General features: G+C 35.7%; 1 protein-coding gene across 2 annotated transcripts; it reads right to left on the bottom strand.

The window, feature by feature from the left end:
- Positions 1–820: 820 nt before the first annotated feature.
- LOC126832457 (probable ATP-dependent RNA helicase DDX31) lies at positions 821–21,479 on the bottom strand. Of its 2 annotated transcripts, XM_050563238.2 has the most exons (17): positions 21,312–21,479; positions 15,333–15,670; positions 14,202–14,277; positions 11,806–11,920; positions 10,976–11,085; positions 10,762–10,803; positions 10,581–10,645; positions 9,998–10,117; positions 8,735–8,847; positions 8,131–8,375; positions 7,117–7,344; positions 6,550–6,609; positions 5,768–5,958; positions 4,888–4,969; positions 2,788–2,890; positions 2,122–2,302; positions 821–1,690 (listed from the first exon to the last, which is right to left on the bottom strand). In XM_050563238.2, exons 1-17 carry the CDS (start codon positions 21,393–21,395, stop codon positions 1,513–1,515), a joined length of 2,331 nt encoding a protein of 776 aa, XP_050419195.1. In that variant the 5' UTR covers positions 21,396–21,479; the 3' UTR covers positions 821–1,512. The 2 variants fall into 2 exon arrangements, with proteins under 2 accessions (XP_050419195.1, XP_055955891.1); XM_056099916.1 differs by lacking the exons at positions 821–1,690; positions 2,122–2,302; positions 2,788–2,890; positions 4,888–4,969 and having other exon boundaries at positions 5,802–5,977.
- Positions 21,480–21,514: the final 35 nt, after the last annotated feature.

Here is a 21,514-nt window from a genome sequence, read left to right as displayed (position 1 = left end):
GAGAGAGAGAGAAAGAAATGGGGTTTAACGTCCACTCGACACAACTCGGTCATTTCGGGACTAACATATGGTTTAATTTTATTTCACTAATTCGCTTGCGCGTAGGGGTCTTTAGCAGTGGGAGGAAACCGGAGGACCCGGAGAAACCCCACGAGGTTGGACAGGCGACCCTACTCCTTGTCACGTGATTTAAATTGGCCAATAAGTCGTGTTTGCAATGGATGATATCGAGTTACGTGTAGCGACTTGCCTCCTTTAAAGTAGCTAAGCCACTAACTCGATATCATCCAAAGTCTTCGACATTGAAAACACAACTTATTGGTCAATCTAAATCAACATTGATGTTATGATCTTACCGGGAAAAGATGGGCTTCTGATATCAAAACAAAATAAACATTTCGGCCATCCAACCCCTCATAACTGATCAGAAATCACAGTAAAAACAGAAACGATTGAATATAAATCAGTTTATATATATTCATATTACATTATTATATGCGTTGTGACCTATTTGTGTCAATTTCTTGGTCGAAAATACTAGCGATTTAGTTCCTTTAATTGATGCTTTGCGCAAGTAAAAATAGTCTCAAACGAATAATTTTCAACACATATTCGTATTGAAATAAATACTTTTATAACAAACAATGACGTTTGAACCATTAACCGAACAGTGGTAATGCGTTTTACCTTTTGATTCTGTCTACTCGGCTGACGTCCTTGCCTTAAAATACATCTCATTGTTGGAAATAACAGATGTTTCGACCCAATCCGTGCAAAAAATCATTGTTTTGCAGGATAGAAAAAATAAATAAGAATGTGGTGCCTGTTTAATAAACTTTTATCTTGATTGTCTAGAATGATTTCCACCAAAGGAATACATATTCAGCATTCTGAAGAGGATGTTTTAATAGTACATAAATTTGCCCCTTCATGGTGCCTTTTCCCAGCATCCTACATGGGCAAGCAACTTCATTTGAACACAATCTGAACAGGTATAAAGTTGAGGCCTGTAGTGTTTACAATATTTTTATTTTTTTAAGACTCTGCCCATACCTAAATGATGTTAATATTTCGTACTTGGATCTCTGAAGCTGTACCTGTTTGGTAGAAGAAAATGTTTTTGATAAGATAACAGACTAGTTTACTCCCACCTGTACCGATTCTTTGTTACTCACTTCACAGTTTACATTGTGTAGACACAGATCTTCACAAATAAAGTGTTAAAACTGAGAAATTGATCAAATGAAATGGGGTTTAACATCCTACTGTTCTGCTAATGAAGACAGGAATTTTGATAACATCTAAAGTATAACATGCGATAAAGTACGAGCAGTATGGCCTGTACGTCAACCTCAATGTTACTTGATGTCAGGCTTAAAGTCCACTTCCACCAACGGTTATATCGGTTAAATCGTATACAAAATTTGAATTCAATTTATATAGGTATACAGTATCCTATCAAACTCCAACTCAATCTTTAGTGCAATAAACTCAAACAAGTATCAAAAAGTATTATTTATTATTTTTGGCAGTTTTATTGGCTAGCTTTCTGGCTTTCTTTCTTTCTTTCATATGTTGGTTTTGAACTATTTTCTTCTGAAGGTTTCTGTGTCGGGGTGTTACTCCAAGATGTGACCCAAATCCACTAGAAAATTCAGATACGTTGGATCTAAACTTTTTCTTTGGAAAACTGAAAAATTAAAGAGAATGTTAATTATATGTTATCTTTAAGTGGCATTTAGTGATTGGGGAACACAATAACACAACACAATTTTTATGGGAAACAATCACTGGTTTTATTCAAAAAGCACGACGTTTTGACAAGAGGATACTTGTCGAAACGTCGTGCTTTTAGAATAAAACCAGTGATTGTTTCCCATAAAAATTGTGTTCTGTTAATTATATGTTACCAAATAATTGTGGACATACTAGGTCATTTAACTTTAAAATCACTACTGTTTCAGTAATGGATTTCCTGCTTTCTATTAGGGGTCAATTTTTTCCATTTATAGGCTTTGGAGCCACACCTGTGTATTAGTGAATAATTAAATAAAATGGTGTTTTAATGTCCTGCTGCTCTGCTGAGTTAGTAAATAAATAAGATGAATATGGGACACTTACTCTTTCTTTTCCTGAGCTTTCTCAGCCTGGAATTTCTTGGACTGAACTACTCCTATTTTACCAGGGGCATCTTGTAGGGCAAAACTTTTTGCCAGGTGACCAAGATGAATTTTCTTAATAGAGAAAATATTTTTCATATGACTGGGATAGGTGGCATAGGCTCTAACAAAAGATTGATAAGCTGAAAGAGTGAATTAAACATACAAAGACAATTAAGAGAAAAAGAATTTCAAATACCATGAAAATTTACATGTACTAATTAATCTTTAAAAGCATTAAATGAAATGGGGTTTAAGGTCATATTTGTCTGATTCATCTGGGCTAATGAGTGAAATTTTGCCCGGACAGCGGTGCTACTACCTGTTCTCATATTGAACAACAACTGTCGAACGTTCTTTGAATAGACAGGACCAGTTTTTGTCCATTTCGAAAGACTAGACACTGTTTTCTTGACATACCCTCTGTATTGCACCACTGACAAAGGGACACCATGCTGGAAAATCCTGATGAACTTTCTCACTCAACACTGGGAAAGAAACTGTGGCCTCCAGGGTATCGATCTAGTCCCCAGCGACCTTACTCACTGAGCCACGGCGGCTTCCTAAAAATATATATCTTTAAAAGGTAAATTACATGTCTGGTTATCGTAATACTACAAGAGATTACCTTGTCTTGCTAATTCTGACATAAATGGATGCTTAGCCACATGAGTTTCAAATAACATGTGTACTGCTGTTGCTGCTTCTTCCCATGTACGTGGTCTTTGTCTCTAAATAATGAAAAAAAACATTTCATCAAATTAGATCTGAATTGAAAATGGAGAGGGATACTTTATTTTAACCAAAAAATTCTCTAAGTTCATGATAAACAATATCATAGTCAGTGATCCTATACCCATGTTTCTAACACTACACATATGCATCAATTTTATTACTAGTTAATCAAAACCCACTGTCCAGAGTCAATTATATCATATACAGAACTGTGATAGTATCATATTTTTGTAAAACATCTCCAGGGGAATATTTGAGAATCCTGCATGGAAAATCCTGGTGAAAGTTTATGAAATATAAAATTTGGTTAGGGAAATATGAAATGTAATAATTCTAATAAGTATAATGTGCTATCAATCCAACATATACTAGTCAAAAAAAGTAGGGGATATTTGATTTTTAAGTGTTATTAAAGTCACCTAATGAAACTGACGAAGAAACAAATGACAAAATGAAATGAAGTTCACATTCATCGATTTATTCCAAATGATCGTTAGACTAAGTAAGGCACAGACTGACCATTATAAGGGTAAAATGATACCCGGGGTCAAACAGCAAAGTTACCACAGCATCACAACCAAGTCAGTAACGGGTAAATCCTCCTCTGTTTGCCAAACAAGCATTGATTCGACGTGGCATACTCCTAATGAGACGTCTAAGGTCATTTTGCTCCAGATTGTCCCATTCCTGTTGCAACGCAGCAGCAAGTTCTTGGACATTGGCAGGACGTTGTTGACGTTGATGTAACCTCTGTCCAAGCATGTCCCAGACATGCTCGATGGGGGAGAGGTCGGGACTCAGTGCTGGCCAAGGTAATGTGGTGATGTTCTGTTGTTGGAGGTAACCTGTAACGATCCTGGCCCTGTGACATCTTGCATTGTCATCCTGGAAGGTGAAACGGCGGGCGGCCATGACGTCGTGTGAACGGCACAACATGGACTGCCAAGATGTTGTCCCGGTAGTACTGGCCTGTAACACGCCCTGCAACAACATGTAAAGCCGTTCTTCCAGCAACAGTGATGCCTCCCCACACCATAACAGAACCACCCCCAAATCGATCATGTCTGATGACGTTAACGTCTTGGAAGCGCTCGTTTCGACGACGCCACACCCTCCTACGTCTGTCCATCATCTGAAAACATCACATTGCTCCAGCGTCGATTATCCCAGTGTTGACGATCCCTACACCAACGACGTCTTGCCTGAATGTGATGATCTCTCAAACAAGGGATCACTCGAGGACGTCGGGCGCGAAGGTGACACCTATGCAGTCGATTCCGAATCGTCTGGCCACTCACTCTCACACCAGTGTCTGTTTGAAGACGAGCGCTGATCTGATTTGCTGTGATGACACGATTTCTCAAGGCCAAGGTATGGATAAATCGATCCTGGGCTTGAGTTGTCGCCCTTGGTCGACCTGAGCGTGGTCTGTCCTGTACAGATTGTGTATCACGGTATCTGGACCATAGCCTGCTTATGACAGACTGAGAAACATTCATCGTCCGCGCCACAACCGCCTGTGTTGTGCCGATCTGTAGCATGCCAAGGGCACGTAACCTTTCATTTTGGGTAAGCCGACGCATATCAAAATTTGTTTTCTGGTCACTAAAACAATTAAACTGATGTTTCCACCCTGGAATTCAATGCCACAATGACTGTAACATTCAAAGTCAGAGTCGTGCAAATCTTGGGTTGGACCCCCATGATGATCCCAAGCATCACCTGCATTCCATGCGGTAGCTATTGGTGCGTTTGGGCGTCACATGTAACTGGAAATGTTTCTTCTGTTAGGTTCTATAGTGACTTTTTTCGTAGTCATTTGCATATTTTAGTATTATGCCCCCAAAATCAAATATCCCCTACTTTTTTTGAATAGTATATTTTGAATTACAAAGGAGACATTAACTGAACCCTCAGAAATAAATATTACCAATATCAACATACACTGTCTACAACATGAGAATGTTGCAAGATTTTCTTTTATTCTACTTACTTTTGCATCTTCTGGTAATTTTAAATATTTAACCACAGACATCAGATTCTTTAGGATATTAATCATTGGCATTTCCTGTAAACTGTAGATAAAACAAATAAAGTCAGAGCAGAAACAGGAATTATACTTTTGTTATTATTCAGAAACATTACCAGTTTCTGATAACAAAACATACACCCATAGTAGCTAAGTTGTCTGAGCAGTCCACAAAGGTTGTTGCACTTGGAAACACTGTGTTATCAAAATTTATAAAAGGCAAGGACCATAACTGTACAAAAAGTTGATGGAAATTGTTGGCAATTGACAGACTTTTGCATCTCTTGAACATAAACGCTATGCAGACACTAGTGCGATCGACAGACTGAGGTGACGACAATCATATAACCACATTTAAACTTGAACTTACGGGTGATTGTCATACACTGTCACCATAAAACTTGTGGAACAAATAGGGAACATTTCATTTATATTCAAAGCAATGATTTGTGTGGTACAAAGCCAGTACAAACGATAGCTATGGTAAGACCCTTAAGAAAGTATCCTGTTTCCCCTAAAAGTGTAGGCATCAAGGTATGCAACATTACAATATATTAAAGATACATTATGTAAGAGCTAAATCTGCCTATTGCTGGTCTTTATTTTGGCCTCAATTCTTAAATACACTTGTTACGATAATTAATAATCTATGCCTCCTCTTGTCAAAACTTAAAATAGCGATAGTTCGATTAGAATAAAGTAATTTGAATGAAATTTTTAAAATATATATATTAATTTTGGATTATCTATTTTTGAACTATTAGAACAAGAGTGGCTAGCTCTTTATCTAAATCTTACACAATGCATCTTTAAGGAATGATTTTTTATTCAATGGTCATTTTACCTTATTTGTTTGTCATTAAGAAGTTGTACATAATCACATTCTGTAGGCATTAAGAATAATAATGACTGTCCTTGGGCTCCTACTCTAGCTGTCCTACCAACTCTATGTATATAGTCTGACGTCTGACCTGGTGTTGTGTACTGGATAATCCAACTGACTTGTGGTAGATCAAGTCCCCGAGCAGCAACATCCTATACAATTCATAAACATCTGATAAATAACAAAATACAATCATAAATATACCTTTACAGTAATTTCTGAAATACTGTAAACAAAATATCTTTATTTTAACAGAAATATCGTCATCTCTTTTAAGTTTCTCATAATTTAAGACCATAAAATACAATTCATGGTTTAAAATTTAACTTTTTTGCCAATCTGTTTAAAATACAGATCTATATTTCGTTTCGTTTTTTAATACTTTCGATGGCCTGCACAAGTAAAACAAAATTTTGAACTAAAGAAATTGAAACGAAATAGGATCTGTATTATAATCAGATTGCTTTTTTGGCAACTGGGTAATGATGTGAATTAAAGGATATAAAATTCTTCTTATAGCTATTGTTAACATCATAAATTGTTTATAGATAATAATGGTGGCTCAGTGGGTAAGACGTTGGCTCGCTAACCTGGAGGTCTCATGTATTTGATCCCTGTTCTGACAAAATTTCACTCATAGCACACAGTATGATGTATGCCTGTCTTCATTAGCCCAGTCAGAGCAAAACAGTAGGGTGTTAAAACCCCATTTCATTTCATTTATAGATAAGAAACTGACTTACTGTACATAGTAAAACACCACAGTCCATCGATCTGAATTTTTCAAAAACTTGTGTTCGTTCCTGAAATTAAAACAAAATTTTACAACTGCAACCTGAATTTAAAAAAGCCAAAACAAGCTTTCTTAGAAATTAAATATACATAGGTAACTATACAAAAAAACATGAAATGAATTTGAGTTTAACATTCCATTTTTCTTCACCATCTGCCTGGGCTAATGAAGACGGCAAAAAAACCCAACACTTTACCTCCTTTTTAATATTCCGGTGTAGAAAAGTGGGACTTTCAACCCCATCTTGTTTATTTTATTTCTTTTTAATACTGAACGCATATACATTTAGGTCTTTTGAGGCAATGTCCCCAACTTCTGAACTAATAATATTCAGGGGATGGTAAAACGCGTTAAAACGGATCCTGTACTACAAAAAGAAATGGTCTGTCTGTTGCCTGGTTTAACAGGCAAATTATACAAATTTGAATGCTGAGCAATACAAGATCTATACAAGATTTTGTTATCTGAACAGTGTACTGGATACTTGAAAATTTATGGTTCAATTTCCATAACTCACCTTTTGTAACATATCACCATGTAATTTAAATAAATCAAATGATAATTCTGTAACATGATATTCTTCCTCTTCGGATTCAGAACCAGATTCAAGTGATTCACTTTTCTCTTTTAAAACTTTTGTATTTTTCTTCTTAGCACAGAATATATTGTTCAATAATTTATGATGAAATTCGACAGAGTCTTGAGTTGATAAAAACACTATAATTTTATTCTTCTTTTTACTAAACTATTAGAAAGAAATTTCATATAAAATTAAACTTAATGTGTATGCAATTAAGAATCTATTTCTTAACTCATTTAGCCAGAGTCAGTCACATACATCGAAATATCTCTTTTCCTTTTAGAAAATCTTTTCCCAGTCACTTACAAGTTTTAAAATTAATCATTTTGACAAAATGAAGAAAACATAAACCGGAAGACTTCAGTATTTTTCAGTTGAATACATACACATTAAAATATTGTATCCACAATATAAAATGAAATGGGTTGAACTACTACTTTTCTGCTCCGACTCGACTAGACGAATGAAAATGTGCTATGAGGGAAATTTTACTTGGACAGCAGGGCTATGGCCTACTCTCGTTTTGAATTGCAGCTGTCAAGGGTTATTTTATATGCATGCCAATGTTTTCTGTCCCATCCGAACAACTATACATTGTCCTACATCACTAACAAGGGTGAACCATGGCAGAAAATCCCAATATATTTTGGTAATTTAGTGAGCCAACTTCTTACTTACTAAGCAACTGTGGCTCCCATCCAAAATATAAGTATGCCTATTATAGATCAGATCACCTCTACATATTTCTTTAGAATTCTAAACATTTGTCAGATATTAGACAAAAGGTGTTAAAATTAATAGTTACTCAAATACACTTGTAATGGGATGGATTTTGAGGCAGGTTTTGAAATGTGAACAATGTGAACAGACCAGGTTTGCATCCGAAATGTAGCAGTGTCCACCTATAGGTGAGATATAAAATAAGCCACAGGTAACGCATATGGTACTTACTCTGCATTTTGTTAAAAGAAAAGCTACAAGTGTCACAAGTCGTAATTTACAAGGTGTAATCACAAAATGTTGTTTTAAAGCTTGTGGCACAGCAAAATGTTCTTCTTTATTTACAGACTGACTTGAATGTTTTTCAGATTGTTCTTTGATTTCCTTTATTACAGGTATTCTACTTTCACTTTCCTCATTAGCTACCGAAACCCGAGCTGGGTTATACATGGTGATTCCGGCTAATCTCTCTACGCCTGTTAAAAAATAGTGGTATTTTAGATACATAACTCTCAAATCCTGTAGCAGAAACGTTATCTCTTAAATATTTGAATAAAACAATTGTTGACACTTGGCTTTTTAAAATGGGATTAGACAACTAAATTTTGATTATAAATCCATACAACAAAGATAAATACTAAATAGTTATGTTATATGTTGATAATTCTATCAGATTTTAATATTTGAGAGTAGAACTAATGTATGTGTAATAGAAATTATTAGACTTTAAATTTCAATCGTTTGGTTTCCGTGAGAGATTTTAAACAAGATATTTGTGAGTATTAAATACTACTGTAACAGACAAATTTATTTTTATATCCAAAACCATACAAACCTTCAGTCAGTGTTGCTGATAATAATATAGTTTGTCTTGTTTGTTTAGAAGCGTTGTGCTCCAGACAATTTATAATCTCAGCAACATCTTTTTCATATCCCATATCCAATAACCTACAATATAAATAGTTCAATAATCGTTACAACCAAAACTAAGAAAAAAATACTTTCACTATACCATAATTAGTAAGTCATTCCATAATGGTTGTCACTATCCAGACAGGACTCATGCTGTCAGCTGCCAAAGTCGCAAATTGCGTTTAAAAAAAATGAAAGTGGAGGCTAAAATTTGATTTTGGCGATAATTTTCATGACAACGTTTTGGAGTACTTGCGATTCTTCTTGACAATTACACATATCAAGCTGTTTTTTTTTATTCTTGGCCAAACTGAATGACTAGATGTTTTTCCATGCTATATTTCCATCATGCACCAGTGAAATGGGGAAACCAATCAAGAAAATTTCTGAGGAACTTAGCAACAGGTCAAACCAACCATACTCACAAGGCTCTACACAGCATTTTGAAGTTACTTGTGCAAACATAAGTAAATTTTCAAAACCACTAGCCAAACAAATTTTTCAGTTGCTAAGTCTGAAGATAAGAATAATTTGTCGTATGATATAGCTAAATTATATTGTGAACATACATAACTCTTCAACTTGTCGTCCTATAATAATAATAAAAGATGTTTTAAACATTTTTTTCCGACTGGGACTCACTGTGAGACGAAGACGGCGAAGCTTGTAATTTTGCTTGTTTGGGTGGTGTAGCGTCAGTAGCATGACTATCATCATTTTTCCCCAACTGAGACTCACTGCGAGCCGAAGTTACTATACTAGTAAAGTAAGACGATATAGGTTTGATTCATCTGCTAGCCATGCTGTCAGCTGTCTCATAAACTTCCGATAAATACAGCGCATGCGCAATGAGAATTTCCTCGCAGAGGACAATGATGTTGACCCAATTTCAAACCATGAAAGAAACAAGAGTGACAGTCGACCGGGATCATTGCCAATTACGTTATCTTTATGGAGAAAAGTTCAGATAGCTATAGTGTTAATTGGGGACTTAAAGATATATGTTCACTCGCCAGAAACCTAGCATTTATAAATATCTGGTCGCCATTGTGAAAATTCACTCGCAAATGCGAGTGTTTCAGTCGGATTGTAGAGCCTTGACTCATACAAGATGACAGTATCCAAGGATAATGGAAGAAATATGAGATTGACCATGAAATTTTCGTATCAAAATTCTACAACTTACCTATCAGCTTCATCTAACACTAGATACTGTACATGTTGTAATACTAAACCATGTGTATTCTTTAAATGATCAACTAATCTACCAGGTGTACCAACTAATATATTTATACCTTTTCTTATTCTGTACAATAAATAAATAAATAATAACATTTTAAATATGTTTACTCCATGACAGAAATGTAAAGAAATGAGGTTTAACATCCTACTGTTCTGCTCCTAAACTTGGCTAATGAAGATGGACATATGCCATACAGTGTGCTATGAGGGGAATTTTGCCCGGCAGCGGCACTATGGCCTGCTCTTATATCAAATTCCAACTGTCAAGGGATCTTTTACCTACACGGCAAATGATAATCAAATATATCAAATGTACAACATTATAAACACAAAGCTGATTAAAATATGTAATCATCAACAAATACAGGTACAGATATAATTGTTTATAATAACATAGATCAACAAATACATTACAACTTTTTTTATTTTTGCATGATTTCCCTTAATGATGGATTTTCTTACTTCTCTACATTTAGTTTAACAAATCTCCATATTCTCAGAGACATTAACATACATGTAATTTTTACCTTGCTTTTTCAGCTTTTCTTTTTTCTCCTCCCATTAAACAACCTGGCACTATGTAAACAAATGGCTGTAAATATATAAAACAATATCTATCTTAATGCAAATGGTGGAAGGTAATTCCATCAAAACATGATTCCAGCTAATATTATTTTGAGTTTAAAGTCAACTCAAGAACAAACTCACCTTACATATCTTCATAAAAACTTGATAACTCTGTGTTGCTAACTAAAAATACAAAAGAAATAATTTAAATTTTAATATGTGTTCCGGGTCAGTACAAAGAAAGTTTTAGTATTTGGCAGAGTATTTGGACAACTTAATATAACAGGATTTTCACAAAAAGAATCATTCTTGAAATAAACTTTTCTTTACATTTTTATAAATCTGCTGTACCTACCTCTCGAGTTGGAACAACAACTATAGCATAAGGACCATGTGATCGATCAATCTTTGGAGTGATACCAGATAATTTTTGTACAATAGGAACGGCATAAGCTAATGTTTTTCCTGAAATATTGACATGCAAAAATTATATTATCTGAATAAGAGGAAGACAACAGCTACCTTAATCAATAATTTTCCCAACTAAGTTGAAATTCTCCATATCTAAATTTCGCCATCAATACGCTGCCCTTGAAATTTGTGTGAATTTCATAGGGTTGAGATGTTTCACACTGTGGATAGTCAGTTGCTGCCATTTGATGTTTGAAAAAGCCAATTGATAAAACAATGAACTGCCCACTGTCGAATCATCACATCATAAATCAATCTATTTTCTCATCAAACACCAGGGGGGTTGGGATGGCCTAGTGGTCTAGAGTGTCACGCTTCGAATTCTACCTGGCCAGTCACCTCTGGCTTGCGGTTGTGGTTTCGAGCCATAGTGTGAGCGTATGTGGTCTAGAGTGTCACGCTTTGTACTCTACCTGGCCGGTCACCTCTGGCTTGCGGTTGTGGTTTCGAGCCATAGTGTGAGCGTATGTGGCTTGGAGATAGGGGTGCCTTCTCATCATACTCTGGTTTCCTCTCATAGGAAAGACCCCTGCGCGTGCGCTAAGATAATGAAAATAAAAAAAAAGACAACCTGTCTGTGATATCACCTTCGGCGGAAGCGGACGTTAAACACTAAGAACAACAACATCAACCACCAAGAGTTAATTGTTAATTGTTGATTAAAGAAGTATATCTAAGTGGAGATGAGTTAAATGGTGGTGTAACTACACGTACCTGAACCAGTTTGTGATTTAACTAGAGCATCTTTTCCTTGTAATATCTGAGGTATAGCTAACTGTTGAACTGTTGTCATATTGTTCATATTCATTTTACCTTCTAGATTTGTTATCTGCAAAAAACAAACAAACCATTTCAAATTTCGTTGTTATCCTCATGATTTGTTTCATATCACAATCATACCAATAAATATATACCCAGGTTCCCACTAGCAGCTTGGTGATTGGAACCAAAAATGTCTCAGTATGATCATGTTCCTGAAGCAACGACCGCAAGTTTTACAACGTCTAGCCATAGTTAAGGCGAGATCAAGCCTTCTATTGAAGATGCAGTATGATGGGATTCAAGGGACTAAAGTGTTTGCAAGGTTTCAGTGAGAGGTTTATAATTCCACATAAAATTAATGCATGACTTTAAATTTCGACATTATTAATTAGCACAGGTTTCGCTTTATTTTTTATATTTTATGCTGATATTTTATTGCTTTAAATCTTCCTAGTGCAAAAACGAAAACTTGACCTTTTGACCTCCCTGGTCACAAAGAAAAAACGGTGAATTTAGCAAGTTTACATTTTTATTGAAAGAGTGATTACTTTAGCTCATTTTCAGCATGTTTTCATGATACAAGAATGGCTGCGTATTCACTTTCAGTGCAAATGACCTCATTTAACCTTTGACCCCCAAAACGCCCCCCCCCATCCACACTGAGCCTCTGGTCTACAATAACTCCACAATAAATAGGTTCAGATTTCTGTATTTCAATAGGGTTCTTCTTCATGTCTGGTCTCCATATTTTTCAGTTCGGATTGAAATATACTATTCAAAAAAAGTAGGGGATATTTGATTTTAGGGGCATAATACTAAAATATGCAAATGACTACGAAAAAAGTCACTATAGAACCTAACAGAAGAAACATTTCCAGTTACATGTGACGCCCAAACGCACCAATAGCTACCGCATGGAATACATGTGATGCTTGGGATCATCATGGGGGTCCAACCCAAGATTTGCACAACTCTGACTTTGAATGTTACAGTCATTGTGGCATTGAATTCCAGGGTGGAAACATCAGTTTAATTGTTTTAGTGACCAGAAAACAAATTTTGATGTGCGTCGGCTTACCCAAAATGAAAGGTTACGTGCCCTTGGCATGCTACAGATCGGCACAACACAGACGGTTGTGGCGCGGACGATGAATGTTTCTCAGTCTGTCATAAGCAGGCTATGGTCCAGATACCGTGATACACAATATGTACAGGACAGACCACGCTCAGGTCGACCAAGGGCGACAACTCAAGCCCAGGATCGATTTATCCGTACCTTGGCCTTGAGAAATCGTGTCATCACAGCAAATCAGATCAGCGCTCGTCTTCAAACAGACACTGGTGTGAGAGTGAGTGGCCAGACGATTTGGAATCGACTGCATAGGGGTCACCTTCGCGCCAGACGTCCTCGCGTGATCCCTTGTTTGAGAGATCATCACATTCAGGCAAGACGTCGTTGGTGTAGGGATCGTCAACACTGGGATAATCGACGCTGGAGCAATGTGATGTTTTCAGATGAGTCAAGGTTCACTGTTGATTTTTTGGACAGACGTAGGAGGGTGTGGCGTCGTCGAAACGAGCGCTTCCAAGACGTTAACGTCATCAGACATGATCGATTTGGGGGTGGTTCTGTTATGGTGTGGGGAGGCATCACTGTTGCTGGAAGAACGGCTTTACATGTTGTTGCAGGGCGTGTTACAGGCCAGTACTACTGGGACAACATCTTGGCAGTCCATGTTGTGCCGTTCGCACGACGTCATGGCCGCCGTTTCATCTTCCAGGATGACAACGCAAGATGTCACAGGGCCAGGATCGTTACAGGTTACCTCCAACAACAGAACATCACCACATTACCTTGGCCAGCACTGAGTCCCGACCTCTCCCCCATCGAGCATGTCTGGGACATGCTTGGACAGAGGTTACGTCAACGTCAACAACGTCCTGCCAATGTCCAAGAACTTGCTGCTGCGTTGCAACAGGAATGGGACAATCTGGACCAAAATGACCTTAGACGTCTCATTAGGAGTATGCCACGTCGGATCAATGCTTGTTTGGCAAACAGAGGAGGATTTACCCGTTACTGACTTGGTTGTGATGCTGTGGTAACTTTGCTGTTTGACCCCGGGTATCATTTTACCCTTATAATGGTCAGTCTGTGCCTTACTTAGTCTAACGATCATTTGGAATAAATCGATGAATGTGAACTTCATTTCATTTTGTCATTTGTTTCTTCGTCAGTTTCATTAGGTGACTTTAATAACACTTAAAAATCAAATATCCCCTACTTTTTTTGAATAGTATATATTATATACCGAATAAGATGAAAATGTTAAAAATTACAGACCTACCATATTAGGATTTAAAGGGAGGTCACTGAATTTCTTTGATGTGAATATTTCTTCTTTTATTGGTTCGACAATTGAACTGAAAACAAGATAACAAACAACATGGTCAGTACAGATTTACAGAACTAAAACAAATTTTGTGTTAAGACGAAAATACATGTAGCCACAGTGCACCTTTTTGGTTATTCAATCAAATTTAAACAGATTAAACTTTGTTGGCCTATCCACCATTCCTTCTTTTAGTGTGCGCAGGAGGACCACACTACATGCAAACAAAACCTTTAAAGACAAACCTTTCGGACAAGACACATAAACACTGCAAGAATGAGCAACAAACATACACTGTATATCAAATCAAGCGAATGGATCTTGAGGCCATGAATTGGTAGATTTTGGTTGCTCTATGGAAATGTCTGATATAATTTAATAGAATGTGCTGGGGAGTCTTAAACAGTTAAACAGAAAAGGCTGCAATAACATGACAAAGTGAAAAATGCTTTGGTCACCTTAGTACCAAGACAATATCTACATTAGTTATAAATGACATTTAAAAGTTGAAATTTAACTTGAATATATGTTTATGATATAAAGTATTCTTTTCTTGTAAATAACTGAGTAAAGTAATGAATAGAAGCTACATATATCTCAGGAGTACTAATAAAGGAACAATGAGTTTAAAATGCCTTATTTCTGGATAATTAAAGCCTTAGATTACCGGTATGTCAGAACTCAGAATGCACCTAGGAAAGACAAGTACAGAATTAAAAAAACATACTTTGCAGACATGCCCTCAATCATATGTAGGCTACTCGATCACTCCTGCTTGATCACTGTAACATCTATATTTCATAATTTTGAACGAATCACTTTTCTTAACAAAACACAACACAAGGTATATATGGATATAACTACTTCTCTATTATTTAATAACGACGTTTCGTAACACATACTTGTACAGGTCACATTTTCAAGTAATAACAACATTTCGTAACACATACAGGTCACGTTTTCAAGTTATAACGACGTTTCGTAACACATACAGGTCACATCCATACATACTTTGTGTTGTGTTTTGTTATGAATAGTTAACCGTGCTTCTAGATGTCATTTAAAGAATTGAAACGAATCACTTACCAATCCATCTTAGGTATTTCAGGATTACTCTTGAACAATGATGAAATAAATGGTCCTGTTCTTGGGACTTTTGATGGTGGGGGAGGAGGGAGGTCATCTTTCGGTGTTGATTCATGGTCAGCCACTAATTTATGCTTTTTTGTATGTTGTTGAGCAAGTGGACTTTGTGATAATTTGGGTTTGATTGCAATCACAGATTTTGTCTGTTCCTTACTGATGTTATCATTGTTTACATCACTTGTTTTGGGAGTCTTCTCATTATTTGATGTTGATGAACTTGCTGTTTTTATAACAGGCTTATGGACTTTTCCAGCTATCTTTGCTTTAACTCTTTGTCTCTGAAAAAGAAAAGAAAAGAATTTGTAGTGCACAAGGCAGCGTTTATCTTATATACTTAAAGGGGGCAAGTGACTAACTCAATATCATCCATTGTCTTTGACATTGCAAACACAACTTATTGGTCAATTTAAATCAACATTGATGTTGTTGTCTTACCGTGAAAAGATGGGCTTCTGATATCTAAGACAAAATGAAAATTTTAAAGTTGGCACATGAATTGCATTCCAGAATGCTTTCGAGTGCCATTTGTAATGAAGTGACTCAGTGAACGAGGCTAAACATACCCCACTGGGGAATACTACTGGTGTAGACTGGAATAACCAAACCCCAAAGACTGGCATTCAATTTGAACTCTTTGCGTATTTTGCCAAACATAACTGATTAGAAATTACAGTAAAAACAGAAACAATTGAATGTTAAATCAATTTATATACATTCATAATACAATATATGTGTTGCTAGTTGTGACCTATTTGTGTCCATTTCTAGGTGCCAAAGAATAGCTATTTAGCTCCTTTAAGTGTGTTTGTTATGTATGTATGTTTGTTGTAATGTGATTTTTGTAACTGTATGCTTCTCCCCATGGGTGTTTTTTTGCAATAAAATTTATCTCTCTTATCCCGTACCATAAAATTTATCTCATACCATAAAAAAAATTGTCAGATAAAATCATACTTTTTTTTTTATCTAAATGTGTCATTGATTAATGAACTTATTTAAATGTTGTTACCATTGCTTTGTGACTTTAGACTTTTCATATCTCAACTTTTTTAAATTGTAGAAATATTTTATTGTGAAATCAGTTTTTATTAACAAGAGATAACACCTAGTTCATTGGCAAGCGATTTGGACTAAGACTAGTAATTATTTCCCCTTATTTCATGATGGACGAATGTAGTGCGAGTTATAAATAGACAATTTTTCCCTTAATTTTTTTCTCCCCTCTTCCTGCATTTTTGGGTTGACTTTTTGGTCTAGAATTGGAGAAAAGGGATCAAATTTGCAATTTCATAGCAGTTTTGGGTAATACTGATGATATTACAGCGGAGGGATAGGGGGTGTAAAGTGTCTTTCTGCAGAGCAATCATTGTGTCGGAAGTGAGATTTTCACCCCTGTCAACTTCAAATCTGTGTAGTAAAAAATCTAAATGGTCAACCCCCTACAAAATTATATGATGAGGAGATTGCCAAATGTTGTCCCCATTGTGCCTATAAAGATTGGAACCAACGGAATGTTGAGCAAAAAGCTACAGCCTGTGATGTTACAGTCATTTAACATTGAAGTCAATGGGCAAATAATTGCTAGTCTGAGTCCTGATGATATAATGAAGCATGGCCGACTCGGGATGTTGATATTTTTTCAACGGCTTGTTTCCTGAAGTTTTGAATGGAAAGTGTCAGAAATGGTAAGAATACTGCTTTTTTATTGCCCAGCAGTAAGTTTTTTGACTATTTGGTATCAAAATAGCCATGATTGGGGGTATCCGTTGGTTGAGTGTGAATTTTGGGTTGTAAATGTGTAACATTTTGTTCACAATGATATCAAAACATGGTTAGGTCTAAATATTAAGGCCAACTCAACTGCAGATTTGGTCTAAAGTCACGAGATGTAAACAAGACTGACCCTAACCCTAACCCAAGACCCAGTCCTTACCCTAACCCTAACCCACAATCTTGTCAAAAAGCATATAGCCTAGGCCTAAGCCAAGACCTAGTCCTGACCCTAGCCCAAACCCACAATTGTATCAAAAAATCATGTGCCCTAACCCTATTTACATGTTGTGACCTTGAACCAAGTCTGCAGCTGGCCTTAACATTTAGACCTAACATGTTTTTGACATCATACAATGAAATGTTAACATGTACACTCCAAAATTCACACCTGTGTGACTTTTGATCAAACATGCAGTTGGCCTTAATATTTAGACCGAACCTCAAAACATGGCATCTACCTTCGAGATTGGCTTAGACTTATGTGACACTCAAGGTTTACTTTTTTACTGACTGTTAACTGGTTTCTTTTTGGAGGGCCAGTGACGAGCTGTTCGCTAGAAATAAAGAGGTTTATTTCTATTTCCAGTTGAAACCATGTTTTTTTCTTATTTTCTCACTGTTTTTTATTGCATATTTATCCCCAGCCTCCTATCATTTCAGGTGCCCGGGTAATGTTTCATAGAGTGGAATGATTGACCTCAACACAAGTATTAAAAAAAAAAGAAGCAAAACAGGTGAGATAAATGTGCATTTCATACACTTTAAGAAGTACATCCAACCTGATCCCCACTTCTGCTCACTAATAGTAATGGGCTGGAAATTTGGTACTGCACAGGCCTGTCTTCTCCCCTTGACATTTAACTGAATGACAGAATTCCACATTTTGACCATTTTCTGGATGTCAATGACCATTTCCCTGGATAGTATTCGCCCCAGAATTCTCATTCTCATCCAAATTTAACATTTCAGGTCTACATCTCAAAACCTGATCTCTTCCTGGACTGGCTTTAGGAGAACGATGATGCATATCAATTTCATCCCTGATCTCTATGACACCTGTGGTGGAAGTGGAGGGCAAATCGTAATCAGTTTGGGTTCCAGCCCCGAGGACCTTTGTAAACTTTGCTTTTTGGTGATGACTTAATTTCCGAGCTTGAAAAGGACGCTTGTGTGTTTATCATGGCCTCTCATATTGGAAGATAACATTAATGGCTTGTGTGTTGATCGACGGTTGTGCATATCTCTTGGTCAGGAAAGTTGTAGGCACCTTCGCCATTGTAAATCATTTGACAGGCCCGAGTGAACGGGGCGACCTATGATTGGTCAGCAATGTATCAGATTCCAAACTGGGGGGTGGGGATGAAAAAGCTGTTGTAGTGTTACATAATCAGATTATTTCAACTTACTTATCCTATGGAAATACAGCTATATAGGAGATATTTTAAAATTGATAGGCACTGCATGTTTCAACATTTTAGATTTGACCACAATTTGGCACTTGAAACTACGTTAACAGAGAAAAACTGTGTGGTTTACGATGAAAGTGTTAAAAAGTCTAATATTGCATCATGATTACTGTTTTAAAATATTTTCGTGTTAGATTTATATTGAATTTATCTCATCTTTTTACAGAATGCATTTATGTTCAAAAATAAAAATTTTCTGTTTAATTCAAAATTCATGTGCTTTTAAATTTCTGTCTGAAATTCCGCAGTTTTCTGATGTATTATAGTGTTTGCAGAATGCGGCACAGCTCATCTGAAAATGCATAGATTTTCATATTCTTTGGCCAGGGAATTGCATATATGTTTGTTTATTAGATAACAACAGATTTGTTTAAACTGCAGAAACATGTGAGGTATATAGGACTAAGACTAGTAATTATTTCCCCTTATTTCATGATGGACGAATGTAGTGCAAGTTATAAATAGACAATTTTTCCCTTAATTTTTTTCTCCCCTCTTCCTGCATTTTTGGGTTGACTTTTTGGTCTAGAATTGGAGAAAAGGGATCAAATTTGCAATTTCATAGCAGTTTTGGGTAATATTGATGATATTACAGCGGAGGGATAGGGGGTGTAAAGTGTCTTTCTGCAGAGCAATCATTGTGTCGGAAGTGAGATTTTCACCCCTGTCAACTTCAAATCTGTGTAGCAAAAAATCTAAATGGTCAACCCCCTACAAAATTATGATGAGGAGATTGCCAAATGTTGTCCCCATTGTGCCTATAAAGATTGGAACCAACGGAATGTTGAGCAAAAAGCTACAGCCTGTGATGTTACAGTCATTTAACATTGAAGTCAATGGGCAAATAATTGCTAGTCTGAGACCATTTTGTGAAATACATGAGTTATGTCCCTTGGTTATATCTTCCAAACTTGCTTGGAAATTGCATTTTGAGGAGTATTTTTGACACAAAAACACTATGATTTTTAATTAAAAATGACAATTTGGTGTAAAGAATGGTATATTACCCATCAATATAAATTATTGTACGATTTGAAATAATGGATAATTTGGTTAATTTGGGTGAATTGGGTAAATCTTGCTACCCCTCAATTTTGTAATCTTATTGGTGCAATCTTTTTGTTTGATTTTAGAAAAGCTTTCGATTTTATTAATTGCAATATTCTCTTAAATAAATGTAATTTATACCAGCTTTCATTAGTTATTATTTACATCAACGGTATCAGAGTACAATTGCTAATGGAAATAAATCTACGTTTTTAGTCCGTATGTACATGGAATCCCACAGGGGTCCATCCTAGGCCCTTTACTGTTCAACATTATTATAAACGATCAACCCCTCCACCTAAAGCCTCCTACATGTATGACCTATTTGCTTCACGATACCACAATCTATACTGCTGAAAATAACATAAATGACCTTCAATATAAATTACAACTTGATACCAATTCCCCACTCAAATGGTGCCAAATTAACCTTATGGTTATGCTTGTAAATGAACAAAAAACTAAATGTATGGTAATTACTACTAGACGGAAAAGAAAACATATTCAGCCTAACCTATCAATAATTATTAATAACTCTATTACAGAAAATGTTTCAAACATTTTAAGAATGTTTCAAAAATTATTAACCAAATATTATTTCAACTTGGCAAATCAAAACAATTTCTATTCATTAAATCCTGGACTATGTTTTACAAATCAAATATTCAACCATATTTTGATTACTGTTCTCCTATGAGACAAACTTCTACTTGATGTTCGATATATGACAAACATTCTGAGGCAGCTAATAATATCAATCTCAAAATTAATTTAAATAAATACATCTTACACAAAATTATAAACCAGCAATGCCCAAACTACCTCACTGAAACACTCTAACAATATCAATAAATGACTGATTGCATTAAAACCTAACCTTAGTGTTGTTAAAAATAGTATTAAATTCTGTGGATCACACCTATGGAACACACTATACCATGTACTCCCAAACACCTGAAATCTGACATCGTCTTCTGAGCTCAGCTATTAAATATTTAAATACGAATGAATTCTTTCGGTCACCATATTTGATTAACATTATCTTCCTACACTCTATACATTGTTATTTTGTTTTATATATAATTATATTGTCTTTTTTATAACTGTAAATCTTTTTTCAAAGTGGTGTGTATTGCATGTTTTATGTGCCATAAATGTATATCTGTAATGTATATATATTGGCGCTATTGCACCCCCTTAACATCCTCTGAAAATTTCAAGTGCCTACGACCACGGGAACTGGTAGAGGTACATGTACGAAAGTGCAATAGCGCCTATATATTTTAACTTGTTGTTCTTTTATTATTAATGTATAAATTTCTATATCTTTTTATTTCTTATTAATGTATATTGTCTTATTGTTAGGGCATATACATATTACTCCCTTACATGTTATGAAACCAATGAAAGGTAGTTATTGACCTAATTTTCAACCCTTTTGAAGTCAAGTATTATTTATGAACATGGTAACAATAACAGTATCTTTGTTGGGAGGTAACCATGTAACTAAATTATCATCAGTGCATAAAGAGGGGCTCCATCCTCTGATTTGATCTGGAGATGGTTAAATTCTGTTTGATTTGATTCTGTTTTCAGAGAGTAAGAGTCCGAATACAATTCACATGTTATTTACCTTACTATGGAATTTTTGCTTGTATTTGGTTTTTAGTTTTCCACTAGACACGATGTTCAATTGCATATCATATTGTTCATCCATATTTACCAATTTTTTTTTATTGTAAACAGTAACTATATAGCAAGAACTTTCTTAAAACGTAAACATGAACATGAACACGTGTGGTATTACCGGAAGTGCATTCTTTTGTGTTCTTTTCC

This window comes from Patella vulgata, chromosome 1, assembly GCF_932274485.2.
Source record: "Patella vulgata chromosome 1, xgPatVulg1.2, whole genome shotgun sequence".
Classification (NCBI taxonomy): Eukaryota; Metazoa; Mollusca; class Gastropoda; family Patellidae; genus Patella; species Patella vulgata.
The sequence above is the reverse complement of the archived record's forward strand: the minus strand, read 5'-3'. Positions and strand labels throughout refer to the sequence as shown.

Excerpts from the sequence above, each read along its gene's own strand:
- LOC126832457 (XM_050563238.2), bottom strand. The coding sequence starts at position 21,395 with ATGGATGAACAATATGATATGCAATTGAACATCGTGTCTAGTGGAAAA. Across the intron at positions 15,671-21,311 it reads AGCAAAAATTCCATAGTAAG|AGACAAAGAGTTAAAGCAAA; the intron begins GTAAATAACATG and ends TTTCTTTTTCAG. Across the intron at positions 10,118-10,580 it reads AGAAAAGCTGAAAAAGCAAG|AATAAGAAAAGGTATAAATA; the intron begins GTAAAAATTACA and ends TTTATTGTACAG.